General features: G+C 39.1%; 1 protein-coding gene across 1 annotated transcript in view; it reads left to right on the forward strand.

The window, feature by feature from the left end:
• The window catches only part of LOC149110692 (uncharacterized), a 148908-nt gene that overhangs the window by 47286 nt on the left and 83473 nt on the right, over positions 1 to 18149 (forward strand). The window contains exons 12-15 of the mRNA XM_089292104.1: positions 1320 to 1604; positions 3574 to 3721; positions 8736 to 8896; positions 16098 to 16415. Of these exons, the coding sequence (XP_089148230.1) occupies positions 1320 to 1604; positions 3574 to 3721; positions 8736 to 8896; positions 16098 to 16415 (912 nt within the window). The remainder of the gene's footprint in view (positions 1 to 1319; positions 1605 to 3573; positions 3722 to 8735; positions 8897 to 16097; positions 16416 to 18149) is intronic.

The raw sequence follows: 18149 nt of genomic DNA on the forward strand, positions 1-18149 counted from the left end.
CTAGCCTATCTACCATGAAAATATGAGCGAAATCGAATTTTCGACCTTTGCCGAGTTATTTTCCATTTTTATGGACAGGGACTCTTAACTTTTTAGAAACTCCACTGAGCAGTATATAAAGTGGTGGCCGTCGGTTGCCCCCAAGTTGGAAAAGATTTATTCACCAAGTGTTTTGTTTCTGTGGCAATGTTTCTTATTCGTGGATCATTTCTGCACGGTCGACAGCGCATGTTTTTTTTAGCTTGAAGTTCACACTGTTAAACCAATTCAATGCTGGTCAATAGTAATAGCGCCGCTACCGTTGATTTTTCATCGGAAAGCAAACGCTGTGTTTTGCTTAATGTATTTTAAAGCATTGAAAGGCAAAAGGCTGTGTTTCGGTAAACTTTTTTCATATCTGTTAATTAAAAAAAAACAAAAACTAAAAAAACAAAATTAGTTAAGCCCGTTGGGAATCGAACTCATTACCTCTTGCTTGTCGGGCGATCACCTGCTCCACTGCGCTGTTTGCATACGCAGAAGTAGCCGTGACATTCTTCCGTTGAGTGAAGAAAATGCTTCATCTTCCAATAGCGTGGTGCTCAATCTGAAACCCTAGAGCAATTACGAAGTCAAGGTTGTTGCTCTCCTGTTGGGTTTCTAGGGGATTTGCAGGCTTCCCCTGCCTTGGCACCTTTGAAAGCTCACGTTAATAACCTCCTGAGAATTTGAAATCCACTTGAACTTTTCTTTTTTTAAATCTGGTTCTAAACGTCTTTAATTTTTTCCTAAGAACGGGGTCTTAGCATACTGAAGATAATTAAAAAAAAAATTAATAAAAAAAATAAATAGGATCTCTTAGCTCGTTCTTCAGTTATAAGCACATTTTGTGTTAAAAGCAAGGTTAAATAGGTTACACTGTTGAAGTTTAAAGAGAGTTTAAAACCACTTAAACCCTAAATTTTTTTAAGAAGGTCATAAAATTCTTTAATCTGCTCAGAAATGGGTCTTAACATACTCAAGAATGGGATCTCGTAGGTCGTTGTTAAGTAATAAGCATGTAATAATTTAAAATTAAGGTTACATAGGTTACACTGTTGCTTCGCTGTGAAATATTATTTTAGCACCGACTGATATAGGCTGGTAGTACATGTATCGATCAAACAACCTACATGTGTTGCTTCTTTACCACTTACCTTAATTATTCCATGGTGGCTATAGAGATTTTTGTGAATAAACGCTCGCCGCCCCCCAAATTGCAAACTATTGTTTTTCTTTTTTCAATAAGAGAGTTTTGTGTTTCACAATTGCATCAAACCAAATGTTTCTTTGTCGTTTAGTTCCTGGTTATGTTCCACGGGTGTATGGATACGATCGTGGTTCCAACTCTCTCGAGATTAACTGGTCTCCTATACCTGAAGAAGATACTCATGGAGTTCTTCTTGGCTACGTGGTGTATTTTAGACGTTATGGTTCCTACGAGAACTTCACCACTGTCAAAGTGAACGCAAGTACCCGAGTATTGAGAATTACAGGTCTCATGGAGGCCACGAGATATGAAATCAAAGTTGCAGGTCGCACATCTGCTGGAGAGGGTCCTTTGCGTACCACATATGAGAGCACAGGTTGGTAGCTGTATAGACATGCTTAATTTGTCCATTACTTAATTGCTGATTTTAGTTTGTGTTGTATTGGTTTTGTGATCATCTATGCCTGTGCAATACAAAGCCAAAGTTAGCCCACATTATACGGAGTTCACGGCTTAAGTCCCGCTCTTCCCACTGAGTACCACTTAGTTGGAGTTGTTTCTCGGTAAACCCAAGTTCAGCTCCTCGGTCATGCTTGTAAATAGCCAACTGGTGTGCCTTCAACCTGTTGGGATTTGTAAGCTTATTATGTGTCGCTGACATATTGTTTCTTTTAGTTTAAGTGCATACCTGCGAAGTAGCTAGGTGTAGCTAAGTTGTTTAGGTGCTGTGATCTGTCTTAGAAATAAGAAAATCAACACTGTTTGGGAGGAAGGGGTAATGTTTCCAGGGCGATCGAAAACCAATCACATTGGGGGTTTTTATCAGAGAACCAATGAAATTGTTGATTACAAAATGGGACGGTATGTTGTTAAAACAGATTGCACAGTTAAGAGAGGTAAATTTCACGTCTCTCACAGTTACTTTTTCTGTAAGTCTTGTTTTTGTCACCAAAAAGGCTCTAAGGTGTTGGGAAGTGTTATGTGACAAGAAAACTTCCCCAACTCTGCAGATTTCGAGGCTTCTTATAAAATTTATACTTTCTTTTCTGAGGTCTGGTCGTTTCACCTCCAAAAGTATCTTCTCGTTTAGATGGCTTTTAAAATCGATATTACTTGGAATGTCAAAACCGAAGAAACTATAATTAATCTGATCAATGCTGGCAACAGAATAAGACCATGCTATTACATTAAATTAAATGAGTGCACAAAAATTACTCACCAATCTGCTTTCACTGTTAGCTACTATTACAGACTGCATAATTTAGCTGACTTGCCGGGAAAAGCTCCACTGAAGTTCTTACAAACAAAGCTACTGATTGAATTGTCCAAATGAAACCTTGATAAAACTAGTCTTGATATCACACTTTTTAAGGTGAAACAAATTCTTTTTTGCTGTATATTGTAACTAAACTTGTTGGATTAACCTAATCACAATGCTGGTACTTCCAGAGACTTTTAATTCACAAAAAAATAATTCATGCACGCCTTGCTTCTGGTTGCGACCACCTCTCGTAAGCGACCAGTTTTCCAAAATACCAAAAGTTTTTGGGTCAAATCACTATATTTGGAACCTCTTGTAAGCGACCACCTCTCGTAAGCGACCGCGACCACTTTTAGAGCCAAAAGTTTGAACTTTTCTTTTTTTCAACCTCCCGTGAGCGACCACTTGACAGGTAATAGAGCGAAAATTGGATAATAAGCTGTTCCAACAATAGTGCAATACTGGATAGTACAAGACACTGATATTTCTCAATGGCAAGCACAGTATTTTTTCTCGAAAGTGACTTTCGACATCAATAAAGCATTTAAAACATTGGGTAAGTCTCTGGAGTTACCATATGCCAGTAATGAAGCAAAATTTTGACCCAGTATGGTCTTTGCTCTCGTAAGCGACCATCTGCCGTAAGCACTTTTGGGAGGTTCGACTGTAGTCGTTTCTACGTTTCGCGTATCCACGACCAAAAACTATGCATCATGCTTGCTACATTAAACGAAAAATTAAAGTTCAGCTTTGGAAAGGCCACTCTTAAATGTCGCTATGGTTGGCGATTCTCTAAGCGTAAGGCCTAAGGAGTTCCATATATCTGCAGCAAAATTTATAGTGGTCCAATGCCCCCATCTTCTATGAGCCGATGATTTCCGAATATTATGCTTAGATCTAGTATTATAATTGAATAGGTTGTGTAAAGAGATTATTAATAGACTTGTAAGCGAAAATAGCGCGTTGTTCAGCCTTCGCCGTTGTAAAGGCTTCCAATGGAGCGTCACTCTTGAGAACATGTTGTTCATGATACAAGGAAGACGAGGGAAACGATTTTGTAATTGTTGCGCATTTCATTTTACAGCTTGTGGAAGGACCTTCAATGGTACTACAGGAGAAATCAATGTGATGAGAACATACTATTCAGGAAATTGTTATTGGAAAATCCAGTCACCGTCAATGAACTCAAGTATACTTCTAGTTGTTGAACATTTCCAAACGTGGCATTGCAGGTAAGAACTTTTGATTATTCCATTGTTGTCATGATCATACTCCCACGCGTTAGTACTAGTTTTAGCCGATCGCGAAGTGAATCCAAAAAAACCAGGCGAAAGCGACAGTCGTATGCTTTGTATTTAAGGTCTGTCGTACATCGTGTCACCAGAATGTTCCCTGTGGCATTAACATGAGGAAGATTTTGGTTCATGAAATTGCTTTACTTCTCTATAAGAACACAAACCTACCACAAAGCTAGACTAACATGTGATCACAAGCAAAACTAAATCAAAGTTTTCTGTGAGCAAACTCGTAAATTGAACAAACGAATTAAAATATTTTTTGGATTATGTTTAATATTATCTGGTTGAGGGAATATTGTGGTTGATTTTCATATTTAGAGTACATTTTTGTCCGAGCAGTGGTTCAGTGTTCCCTAATAAGGTACCAAAGAAACAAAGTAACATTTGGATAAGAAGGCATTACAATTGAAACGATCATGCTATTACATTTGACAAGGGTAGACGATGTCATGTGTTTCAAACATTTATCATTTTTGTTTCTGGTTCACCAAGAAATAGTTGGCAGTAAATGTGGGTGAAAAGTAAACATTGGAAATATGGAAAAATCAAGACAATACTGTTTTAATGAAAACATTAATCATTCTCTCTTCATCAAATGAGATAACTGAACAGAAATGAGTTATGGGTTTTGTTGGAAAATGGCATTTTCTGGTTCTGCTTAGAAGGACGTACATGTACAAGGACACGTTCATGACATTTCCGATGGAAGTTTCCGATGTAAAGATTCCGTGAAATGCAAAGTCTAGGCGATATTTTCATCTCAAATTGCAACAAGGCGACCAGGAAACGAGGGTCATTTTCCTTTGTCGAGGGAAATTAGAGAAAATTAAGCAAAAAGAGAGGAGTAGACTTCCAGCTCATGTAACCAATGTAGGTATGCCGATGGTGAAGAATATAGAATGAACAAGTTGTCTAGAGTATCCACAGCAAAGAATATCTAGCTCCATTGCAGCCTTAAGTTTCATTGGCTTTAAAAACAATGAAAATAATTGGAAGATAAACTAGCCTGCGAGAGCATCTGGTTTTTTTGGCTCTTGGTTTTTTTTGCGCATGAAACAAGAGCAGAAAAAAACAGGTGCTCTTGCACGCTAAAGAAAAACACAAGCGACATGATTGAGCCACGTGTTTATGAGCTAGGCACAATTCAACTGGAAGTTCGATATTTTCGGACTTCAAATCGGATCTCTCTAGGGTCGTTCGTTTCCCGGCCGCTGGTCAAGGGGAACGAAGACTCTTGGTACGAGGTTGCTAGCCTTCCAGTGGAAACCACCAACCAGTCTGTCTGCAAGAACAATTTGTGATATCACAGGAGAGTGTCGATCTTATCTGATACTCAGTGCGTGTTTACCGACCAGTGCGTAATTTTAGCTATTTTGACCTCCAGGTTTGATTTGTAATACTTGATAAACAACTATACCGAGGCCTCGTCCACACTACACCAGAGAAATTTGAAAACGCAGCGTTATTTCTATGGGTAGCTCTTCCGTCCACAATAATTCGCCACGAAAACGGGCACTCTTCAAACGAAAACACTGTTCAAACCCCAGGAATTTGAAATCGCCGGCCTTGTGTCTTAATGTGGACGGAAAATATTTTTAAAATGGAGCTTTTCCAAAACGATGACGTCACGATTTCCTTAAACACAAATCCAAGATGACCGGTGATTGTTGCGTTTTCAAATTTCTCCAACGAAGTGTGGACGGAAAACATTGGTTATGTTTTCAGAGTAATTAACAGCCTTTTCAAATTTCTCCGGCGTAGTGTGGACGGGGCACGATTGTTTGCAGTTCCAGGGTAGCCATTCAAAGTTAATGCTTACCTAGACCAAAACATCCTGCATGAACGCCTCCAGATAGACTTGCCCCAAGTAGAGTTCTTTTTCTATAACGTGAAGTCAACTTGTTCCGCTTGCTCGGATTCGAATTTAAAATTTGTGTAAGGTTTGGCGCGAAAACATGGGTGTGACGTAATGATTCGCAGCCTACCCCTAATTCCCTGGAGTTTTTTTGAAATATTTCAGGGCGAGCGTAAGCAGAAAAATAAACCATACGCCCAGTAACCACAGCCATGTATAAGATCAGATTTCAAGACATCGTCTATTTAAAGTTGAACAAATGACGGGCCAAAATATTAAAGTATATCAACAAAAAGAACTCAAGTTGAGGTGTATTAAAACTGATAAGAAAACAAGAAATTATATTTTTTCTTTGCCGCACGACAAAAGCCGAAGAAATTGAACACGCAAAAACAAGTTAATCATTGACTTTAAAGGGCAAAACGAAACCGAAAACAACAAAATTTCCATTCTTTTACTATAGCGGATAACATTTGAGAAAACACCGGAAAATAAAGGCGAAAAGACATATGTAAACAACAATTTAAAAACAAGAAATGAGACGATTTCTTTGTGTGCGACAAATAATACAGCGTAGTGAAAGAAAGATGAAAGTTCTAAATAAAAGAGACGACAAAAAAAAGCCAATTATTTTGAGATAAATCGTATTTCAACTGTGCTAAATTAGTGCCCACCTAGTTCTTTTCTGAGGAGTTTTGTAGTAGATGGATAAAACTCAAAAAAAAGTATTTGGACGAAGCGAATAAACTAAACAAACAGCCGCGTAGGTCGCGTAAATTAAATATGCAGAAAATACTGTTAAACCTAAAATTCCCAAAGAAAGGTAACCAAATGAAAGAAACATGACAGGAAGTTCAATAACAATAAATTTTCTTTCAAGATGAGGCAAAAAAAACAAAAACTATCTAAAAGTAAAAAAGTGTTCAAAATTTCGCAGACGTGCTTCGCTGTGTGACAGCATGTTCAAATTAATTCTTCAGGCTGAAGCGAAAGCTTGAGTTTTTGACGACGGCTTTTGTAGTCATTTTATCGCCCGTGGCTTACCACTTTTGTTTTCTAAAGTCTGGGAAGCTGCTTTAAATCCGCAAGCTGTATTCAAAACCCAGTTGAAAGCCCACTGACTTTGTAAACACAAGGTTGTATTTACCTTCAAAAGCATCCTTAATTTCCCTGTCAGAACTTTCTGGCGCCAAAACTACTGCTTTGACTCCTTTCTCGTTCAGGCTGGACACCTGGTCTTTCATCAAGGGATCAAAGGAAAAATAACAAGAGAAAGTGTCTCAACAACTTCTCTTTCAACATGTTCAAAAAGGTCCAACACAAACGGCCTAATGTGGAATGTTAAACTCTCTCCAGATCCAGTCGGTGATCGCGACGACTAATGTATCCTTCAACTCCTACGTTGATTCACTCCGATTTCTTCGAAACCAAGCTTCTTGAACAAAACACCTTGTTTCAGCTTACCTGTGTTGTGTGTAGCTTGCGAAGAGCCCCGGTGCGAAACAAGTCATGAAGACCTTCCCTCAAAACAAACGTTGCGACTCTATTTGTCGACGAATGAACACGTGACCTCTAAGTTTTGAAAAAGGCACTGTCGAGCGTCAGAAAAATCCATGAATACCAAATATACTCACTGACAGTTGTTCGGTGAAGGACAAATTAACCTACAGACAACGCTCGTACAGACTCGAGCACGCTGAGTTATCAGCGGTTTAATTAGTTGTAATAATGTTTGTTTTTTCCGCTTCGTCTATGTAATGTTCACTTAGCACAGTGCGTAGTGGACAAGTCTGCATGTCAAAGAAACTGCGATCGACTCCGGGGGGATGTTGGTTTTTTTTCCTTTCTGTTTTCGTTGTTTTTAGTGATACAATAAATAAGTGCTCTGTGTTTATATCATTTTGCTCGCTATATGCGCATCTACCATACTGTAACCGTACTTCAACGACTTCCGTTTCTGTAAAATCCATACGAAGTCCGTCCGCATCCAGTGAGAACTTGTGTTGCCCATCGATTTTACGATTCTCGATGTTCTCATTTTTGGTGGCTGAGTCTTCTTTAACTTATATATTTTAATTTAGAGCTTTAAAACAGCTTATTTTAATTAAAGATGGACAGCAATTTAAAAGTAAGCCGCAAGCATACCTCATTTGCATAATGCTTACAGCCCATCAAGCGATCGAGCGACACATTTTCCTATAACTCAGGATAAGTCGTGTTGCGCATGGGCAATTCACGAGTTAAAAATTGACCTAAATTCACCTACCCTACCAAACTATATACAGCACATGCAAATCAAAACTGTAAAAACTATGAAGACTTTGAAACCCAATAACGACTAAGTAAGTACTTCTCGCACTTGTTTTTTATGAGACGTTTAGCTTTTTATTTCAAAATTGTTGTTTACACTCCAGACCTACAATCATGATATTCTTTCAATCTCATCATAAACCAGTATGATTGCCTACTTAATTAGCAAGATTCTGTGTCACACCAATGCGTCGGAATCGACAACAGGTATTTTTTCTTTAGATGGTTTCTTATCAAAACCAAGAAATGAAATTCCATCGATTTCTAGTAGACAAGCATTGCGTTCTATTGCAAACTCATGAGTGTTTGGTTTCTGCCTCTTCACCTATTCACTGTTAAACCACTATCGTATATTCGTTGCTTCTGAAAGTTCCACTGCCCTTTAAGCCCTGGCCAAACGGACTGGTAAGTAGTCGCAAGTAGCCTTAAGTTGAACTTGCGTAGATACTTGCGGTGGGTGGCCAAACGGGTTCGCTAGTACACTCAAGTCGCTAGTACACTCAAGACGCGAAAAAGAAACAACGATTTCAAGGCAGACATGTCCTGTGTTTCATTGGCTTGCATTGACTTAGGCTGGGTGGCCAAACGGTGAAAACGTTGCGTCGACTTGCGTGCAAATTTGATATCGACCAAAGTGAAGTAGACCTAAGTTTTCAACTTGTGTCTCAGTATTTGCAAGTCCGTTTGGGCAGGACTTTAAGGCGATGGACGATGCTGTAGGCTGAATTAAATTTAATAGTCAAATCCAGTGGATTACTTTTGTTTTTTCTTGCTGTATTTTAGGTATAGTTCAGTTGCAACTGGTAACGGCCAACGTAGGTACTTTTGTAGTCAAAAAGAACCATTTGCATTTCTGGTTTCGGGAAGCTATGCCCTCGTCAGACTACGCAGTTACTATTATTACCAGACGACATTGAAGGCTTTCTATGTTGCGATAAACAATGGTAAGTTAACCGTTAGACTAAAAGAATAGCGTCAAGACATCTCGGTTAATAGTAAGCACAATACTATTTTGTAAGGAAACGGGCCTGTTCGAAAAACAATTTGGATCAGCTTCAACGAGGGGCACCAATATTGCAAACTGGGAAACGTTCCATTAACTCACAAGGTCAGTTAGCTCTAATAGTTTCAACAAAAAAACCGATTTCCTTTTAATAACACTACTCCTGACTATATTTAAGTAAAAGGTATGACAGAACGGAAAAACCGTACAATCAGGAAAAGTCTCCATAAACAACGGTTTGTTTATCCTGATTGTTAAGAAACCTAGAAATGTCTACGGCAGTTTGTTCTTCGCCCTCCGCATTTAATAATCTAGAAGTACAGAATGAGTTACAAAACTTTCAGGCTTTCTCTCTTAAAGCCATTTATTCTGTTTTTGCTGCTCATCTTTGTTTTTACCAGGAGTATTAAAACGTAATGTTTCCTGTTGTATTTGCTTGTCTTAACGCTACAGAAGATGCGAAAGATTAAATTAACATTGACTTTTTCTCCTGACCAGGGGGGGCTGGCAGCTACCTTTGATATTGCCGCTTTTCTGGTTTCTATGATCGCCCCAGTAAAGAAATCTGTCAATCATTTGAGAACCGTAACAAGCATGCGCATAACGCGAAAAGAACGCGAGGAAGCCGAAACATTTCGCCGCCATTTTTGTTCAGGATTTGCCTTCGATTCGAAAACTTTTTATTCGCTATTGGCAATTTTTAACGACAGCTCTGAGACAATTAGGACTTAGGAAATGAAGGACCAGGTTTGTGCTATTTTCCTGGCGAGCGTGGTTGCATTCTTGATTGCCTGGAGAGTTTTCCCCGTCTCAGGAAGAAAACGAAGCTGAAGCTTTTTATTTTGCGGTGGAAATTTCAAGGTTCATTAGCTTCCATCTTCACACCGACCAATTATTCTTCTATAATTTGTATGGAAAATAGCGATGTCGAACTGTTTCATGTCTGCCATTATATATCGCAAAGCCTCCGAACGTAAGTCCTTAAAATATTTCTCAACTGCTCAGAGTTGTTTTAACCTTAAGCTTAAGTCCTACATTAAACAAGCTTTTCTGTGTAAAGTTTTTTCCGTCTTAACTTACTGTCTTATGAAAGACTGCATTTACTTTATGATTTTCCTGTAATATGTTGAGGCTGAAGACTTTCTTTCGAGTAATTTAAATCATGAAACTTGAAGGCAGTTGCAGATCAGTCAACATTATTGAAAATAGCTACCAGTTTGCATGTCTCGATAATACAGTGATAAATTATAGAGGTTTTGAAACCTCCACCCCTTACTGATCTGTACCAATGTCAACTCGCAAATTTGAAATCATTTTTCTTCTTCTGCATATGGGAACGTCCAAAATGGACTATTTGCTAGGCACAGACTCTGTGAACCTTCACTAGGTTGAGGTATTTCATTTGCAAGTTATTGACCCGTGATAATAAAGAAAGCAGCTTCTGCTCACATGCATTGTCATAATTTGTACTGGTGATAAGCATCAGTTTTATTTGTGTGGTGAGAGAAAGCTCTGTAATACTTCTGGATATCAAAATGGGGCTGCGATATAGTCATCTGCTGAGGGAGATAATTTATGGAATAGACCCAGGGAAGGCAAATGAGCCATGTTACCTGTAGTTGAGTGCTAGTAATGAGGTAGGCAGGTAAAATGGTCATTCATCCAGACAACTAACTTTAACTTGGGCAAACCTGAGTCAACAGAACCTCCACAACATTTGAAATAGGCCAATTTTGAGACTTGGCTTTAAGGATTTCGAGAATAACAGGAAAAGACATCAAGTGCAGGGATTGGTAACAGTCATTTAGCCCCCAAGTCTGTTAGCCCCTAACCATTTAAACCCCAACCAGAAGTCGATAAGCCCTCAACCAGAGAAAAAAAAAAAAAAAGAAAAACTGTATATTTCTCGTTGTTTAAGAGTGAGAAGGGGCTAATCGACTAGTTGGTGGCTAACCGGCTAGGGGATAATCAAAGGATCAGGTTTGTTTTATTCCTCTAAGGCAAAAAGATGAGTAAGGATGTTTATACTCTAATAGCCCTGAAGCGACTATAAAATATTTTTAAACTAATGTTAATAAAGAATAAAACAGAAATAACGGTGATAAACATATTAAACTTACGCATTTTAATAACTTTACGTTTCGTATGCTACGCAACATACATTTTCAAAAGTGGAGTAAAGACGGTTACAATTTTTGAAAACTATATATGAAATGTAAATAAGGGGTCTGGAAACGAGATTAAGAAACATCTGTTTCTTAACAGTAAAACAATAAAAGCCTAAGCTTATTAATAAAGTATCAGCTTCTCACTGCTGACGTTTACATTAAGAGCCGGCTTAATTTCTTGGATGAGCAGAACTTCTTTAATTTTACAATGATAATCTGTTTTACCAGAAGCTAGAATATCAAAATGATCCCACTTGATGTTGCAACCTGTGGCTTTGATATGGTCGGCAATGGCTGATGTGGGGTCATTCTTAGTGAGAGCCCTGAAATGTCCCGTTTTCCTATCATGAAGCCGTCGTTTTGTTTTGCCTATGTACAAGGTATTATCACTTACAACATTAACGACGTCCTAAACAGAAACAGAAACAAGCCAAGCAGCCCTGTTCCTACGGTTCCGAAGAAAGATATTATCATCTTATAACCTTAGGTATACAAAGTGACCAAATCTCTAAGCGTCTGAAATCATGTGTATACAATTTCTGTTCTTTTGTCAATCTTAAGGTAATTTTTCAAAGCACTCGTCGAATCAAATCTTTCTTTCAATACAAGGACCGTCTAAATCGTTCACAGAAATCTAAGGTCATTTATAAAGCTGCTTGCTTGGATTGCAGTGACTTTTACAAAAGCCTTTGTAATCTTAATAAACACAAACACAGCATCCGGGGGGGCGGGGGCATCTCGTTTATTGATGCAGAATACAGCGAGTGTTACATCATCATAAAGAAAATACAGCAGTGAATAAACAGAAAAATTAAAAAGCAAAGTTGACAGAGATGCATTCCGGTGGCTCTTGCATATCTTACAAATTTTTAAGCCGAGCAGCTTCATCTAAATATCAACTAGACTTGGAAATAGCGAAAAAATCGAATTTCTTCAAACTCGCCCAGAATGAAGCCCTACGGGCACTAGTTACAAAAATATTGTTTTAAGTTCGATAAACAAAAATTATTTTTTTGCGCATTTTTTTCGTTTCGATGCTCCGAAATCGGCCAAAATCCAGCGAAAATGAGCGGCATATTCAGAGGCTCGTAAACTCAAAAGTAAAAATCTACATTACAAACTGACTGCACGTCGTATTTGTACTTCCTTTCTTGTCTATTTAGAGCCAAATAGATCGTGATTTGATTAGAACAAAAATATTTGATGAATTTTCTAAATTAACGACCCAAGACAGCTTCACAAGAGGTCTACATTTAGCCTATTTTCAAATGCTGAAAAGGCGTTCTGGTACACGGCTTTTCCCAAAACGCCTAGTTTGGTCTGAAAGAGCATTGTTTCTTCAAATTAGTGAAATAAAATTTTTGGGTAAATAAAATCGCGAGCGCTGAGATAGCGAACTAAATGGAGCACTTCTTCCTGAAAACGTGACCTTTGACCCAAGTGTAACGAAACTGATTACTGTAAGAAAACCCGGAAGAAAAGCAAACGCTTTGTTATTTTGAAACAATTTCCAGGGATATCTCTCCGAAACCATGATTGCAAGAAACTATTTCCAGATATGAAATCTTACAGGGTGAAGGAAGGAGCTAAAGGGCGCATTTTGACACAATAACTTTGTTTGCTGAGAATTGAATTGAAGTCAATTCCAGTGAAATTTGCAAACTTGAAGTATGTTAGCCGATACTTACCTCAATATTTATATTTATAGAAGAGTCGTCTTCTTGGATTAACCTTCAAAAGAAGCTGGACCCAGATTTGGAAACCTCTAAAAGAAGAAATGTTTAATGTTCCGTGACCTGCGCGCTGCGATAAATTCCATGCACATGCCAACCGCATGTTTGCCGTAAAACCAACTGAGCTCCACTGACAGTTTCCATGGGCAACTCCAAAATAAACAATCGATCCCAAAAATGTAAAGTGAAATTGGCTGTCTTCAAGAACAGTTAGAAGCTAGAGTCAAGTTCCATTACCTTATAAAAGTGCTTGATTTTACTTTGTTCACTCAGTAGTTACTGTCACGTTCGAATACTGCATATGGTATCGGTCACGCCAAAACACTGCAGACCGTGCAGACTGAGTAAGTTTCCCATACAAAGTCTCGTACGCATTTGTCTATTGAATCAAAAGTCAAATACCGCGCTTGTGCAGCCTGTGGATAAATGACAAACTTTCAGATATATTTAACACTATTTTGTACCTAGACCCAAAAAAAGGAGTCACAATGAAAAGCCCAAACAAGTGTCTGCAGTTTGGACGGACTGCACTGTTTTGGTGTGACCGATTCGCGGTATTCAAACGTGAGAGTAGTGAACAAAGTCGACGCAAACAAATAAAATCAAGCACTATTTAAAGGTAATGGAACTTGACTCTAGCTTCTAACTGTTCTTGAAGACAGCCAATTTCACTTTACATTTTTGGGATCGACTGTTTATTTTGGAGTTGCCCATGGAAACTGTCAGTGGAGCTCAGTTGGTTTTACGGCAAACATGCGGTTGGCATGTGCATGGAATTTATCGCAGCGCGCAGGTCACGGAACATTAAACATTTCTTCTTTTAGAGGTTTCCAAATCTGGGTCCAGCTTCTTTTGAAGGTTAATCCAAGAAGACGACTCTTCTATAAATATAAATATTGAGGTAAGTATCGGCTAACATACTTCAAGTTTGCAAATTTCACTGGAATTGACTTCAATTCAATTCTCAGCAAACAAAGTTATTGTGTCAAAATGCGCCCTTTAGCTCCTTCCTTCACCCTGTAAGATTTCATATCTGGAAATAGTTTCTTGCAATCATTTAGTTCGCTATCTCAGCGCTCGCGATTTTATTTACCCAAAAATTTTATTTCACTAATTTGAAGAAGAAACAATGCTCTTTCAGACCAAACTAGGCGTTTTGGGAAAAGCCGTGTACCAGAACGCCTTTTCAGCATTTGAAAATAGGCTAAATGTAGACCTCTTGTAAAACTGTCTTGGGTTGTTAATTTAGAAAATTCATCAAATATTTTTGTTCTAATCAAATCACGATCTATTTAGCTCTAAATAGACAAGAAAGGAAGTACAAATACGACGTGCAGTTGGTTTGTAATGAAGATTTTTACTTTTGAGTTTACGAGCCTCTGAATATGCCGCTCATTTTCGCTGGATTTTGGCCGATTTGGGGCATCGAAACGAAAAAAAATGCAAAAAAAAAATTTTTGATTTATCGAACTTAAAACAATATTTTTGTAACTAGTGCCCGTAGGGCTTCATTCTGGGCGAGTTTGAAGAAATTCGATTTTTGCGCTATTTCCAAGTCTAGTTGATATTTAGGCGAAGCTGCTCTTAAATAGCCCACTAGGCCCTTAGGGATTTACGTCTAAAATACTTCTACAGCTAACACGAATCATACTTAGTCAACATACTCCAGTGTAATTAGCGAAGCGTTACAAAATATATTTTAACATCCTTACTCATCTTTTTGCATTTGCCTTAAAATGTATCAAATTTGGCCTAAAGTGTTGATTATCAGTGGCTTGTTCCTGTAATGGAAGGATAGCTAAATAAGACAAGGAAGACTAATATAAAGTCAGATGAATGAAGTCTTTAATAGTACTTGTCTCAAATGACAATTCTTAGTGCAAGAGAGGAGTGTTAACCCTTTGAAAACTGATTGAGATGTGGCATAAAAAATTAGTGGCAGGAAAAGGGCTACAGAAAGAGCAACAAAATGAGGTGGTAAAGTCAAACTTCCTGCACACTCTCCATCTCAACTTGATTAGACCCATTATTTAAACCGTTACGTTAAGAATATCAAAGCAAAAGTCTAAGGATGATTATGAAGAAACAAAAACAATCAACGACACAACTATTGTGTTGTAACCAAAGAGATGGTGATGAATTCTCAATTCTGCCGAGGGAACTATCCAGTATTCACTTTCATAAATAATGCCAGATGCTTTGCCGCAAACTGAAACAGACCCCTTGTAGTAACGTGACAGAAAAGTGCCATACTCACTGCACTCACTATGAAACCTGCTTTAACCCTGTTAGTCAAGTGCAAACAAAAAGGGTCATGAAGCTGTTAAGCTGCTGAAAAAAAACAACCCTTACCATCAGGGAGTCCGGAAAGATAGAGATACTTCAGTTTATCCCGTTGATAGGACACCGTTACAAAAAATGCTCGAATGAAATATTCATGCTTGCAATCTGGCTCACACTGTGGAGTTTCCGCTCGCAGGTTTACGTTGGAATATTTATCCCCAATACCTCGATCAAAATGTTCAAGATTTAGAAGTAGGGCAACTGGAACTTTCTTAGATGTTGGAACGTGAAATATGCATGAAGTTTACAAAACTTTACAAACGCATCCCGCTCATGGAAGTCCGCCATGTTTGTTTTCCACAAACCAGTACTTAGTCTTGCTCGGCCAAATTTCTTAACTAGGGCGATCATAGAAACTCGGTTCCAGGCCTCGCTGCTCGCCCTCCCTGCTCCTGACGATATAACTTACGTTTAAATGATGTGCTTTCGACCAATCAGGAAGGAGTATATGAGAGAGCAGTAGTGTGAGGCAGGAGAACACCTGACATTTCTGTCTGCAGCCATTAATTTTCTGTTACTCAGAGGCGAAAGAATGTCTCATGAGAGGATCAAGCAACAGAAAAGAAAATAAGGTTTGGGGGACAGATTTCAGAAATTATGAATGTTAATGACACAGGCAGTGAAGATATACTAAAGCAGACATATCAGAGAATAAAAGCAAAAAAGAAGTGGGTTAGTTGCTCTACAACAAGGAGAACAGCATCTCTTGAAAGAAGCGATCGGTACGTCATCAGCTTTATGATAGTTGTGACAAGGAAATCTTTACAAAATAACTGTTTGCCAGTGTGTCACAAGTTGCCTTTGTCATAGAACTATGTATGTATCAGCTGAAGGGTAAAGCGTTAGAAGTAAAATGTTTCGGTCAAATTTACCTCCTTACACTCTGTTAATTTTTCAGTTTCATATGAACACAGCTGGAACGTCACAATCAGCACTATAAGCTCTACAACAGTCAATGTCAGCTGGTTGCCTTTGAATAACAGCAGCTTAAATTCCACTGACATATATGGTTATGTAGCTGTTTGCTTGCACAGTGTTAGCAGTGACATTCTTCTGTTGAGTGTAGAAAATGCTTTATCTTCCAATACCATGGTGCGCAATCTGAAATCCTACAGGAAGTACAAAGTCAAGGTCGTTGCTCTCCTCAAAGATCGAGTGACTGGTGTAATAACCTTGAAAAGCAGCGAAGAAACTGACATACATACCAAAGAGGGTGGTACGTAATTTTAATATTGCCAAGTTTTTGTATTTAAATTACGGGTACAATTAATTCCAATTATCCTCTGAAAAAACGGTAAGTGAAGCACACGGGAAGAAAAAGGTGCAAAGGGCAAAAATGCGATACTATACTGAACTGAAAGAAATATTATTTAGCCCTGAGTGGGATTTGAACAGACGTTCCAGGCCCTATTAATCAGCCGGGTGGGATCACCACTAGTAGTATAAGGGGAGTCAGACAAATACCGTTTCGCAGAGGGAGGAGTTTTTCCCCGTGTTGCAACCCCCAGCTTGAAGTCCGAAGCTCGCAAGCTCGCTTCGGTTGAACCTGGGGGGTTGCAAAACGGGGAAATACTGGGTCCCTCTTTGAAACAGTATTTGTCTGACTCCCCCTATACTACTTAGAACAATGGGGAACGGGAGGGATACCTATTAGATAGAAACGACCCCGCCGTTATACCGCCGAACAGCGGCAATGTTTCGAGGAACAAACAAGTGTGCGTGGTTGATACGTGGCCGGAAAGAAAACTGCGGAAAGAGCTGTGTCGGCGTTTATTGCCGGAAGCACAACTATCAACTCAAGGAAGGGATGAAAATTCCTGCCCCATGTCGTGGCTGTGGAGTTGGGGTTTTGTGCGATTGCCATCTTTGTATTTTATGCGGCGGTAGCAGGCTTAAACACAGGCTTATTTGCAAACGCAAAACGGCAAAGAAAAATTTTGAACTTGTTTTGGTCGAGCTCAAGGCAACCCAATTAGAGAGATGAACACCTTCCATCATACAAGTTGACAATGTCTTCTGTTAACCAAAACATTGAAGAGAGACTGGAAGAAGAACTTGCAAAAATCGATCCAGCAACATTGCAGTATTTAGAGCAATTGCTTTCAGAAAATGTGCCAGTTGTTAGAAAGGTTGTTCAGAACGTTCTGGATGAACCTATTTCCCAAGAAACAGAGAAGCGTTTGCAAAAACCTTTACGGCCAAAAGCTTACCGACCAAGACCCCTTCCCAGGCAAATAAAAAAGAGAAAAATGCAAGAGCTTCTGAGGGAGTATGACCCTTTCCTGTACAGAACGTCCGAACAGTGACAGACTACGAGAATGAGATTCTGGACCTGTTCGATGATGCAACACATGAGGGGGAAGAGAGTAAAGGGCGGCGTTAATTCGATGGCGCTTCATCAGAGGTCTGGAAAAAGACCTAACAACAAATTTTATGGAAAAAATTCGAGGAAATGTTGACACAGCGTTTTACATGAGGCATGTTTTCTCGTATCAGCTGCGCACATTGAAGACGGAACGGTCATTCTGCACTACAAAAACCATGGCTCACCTTGGATTAGCAGCCTGGAAGAGGCAGAAGAATGGTTGAGTGAAGAAGAGATGAAACGCCTGGACCTTGACAAAACTGAAAGACCATCAACAAAGTGGGAGTTCGTAAGCTTTTTTAATGTTGACCTGAAGGTTGTGATTGACTGCCAGCCGTTGTTGGGTACAGGCCCGTTACCGGAATGGCTGCGCAACCTTGCCCATGGCGGGGCGATGACGGCTTTGGATACGTATAAAGACAACTTGTGTCTTTGGCATTGTATCGCTGCGCACCGAGGAGCGCGTGTCGATCAAAGCACAAAAGGAGCCCGCGGTCTAGCCAAGAGTTTCTTCAAACTCAAAACCCTGCCGACCGACTGCCCAAAAACGTCTCTGGATGAATTAGAAAAGGTTGAAAGACATCT

Source organism: Orbicella faveolata, unplaced genomic scaffold, assembly GCF_042242905.1.
Source record: "Orbicella faveolata isolate gen_17 unplaced genomic scaffold, um_ofav_v1 contig_24, whole genome shotgun sequence".
Taxonomy (NCBI): Eukaryota; Metazoa; Cnidaria; class Anthozoa; order Scleractinia; family Merulinidae; genus Orbicella; species Orbicella faveolata.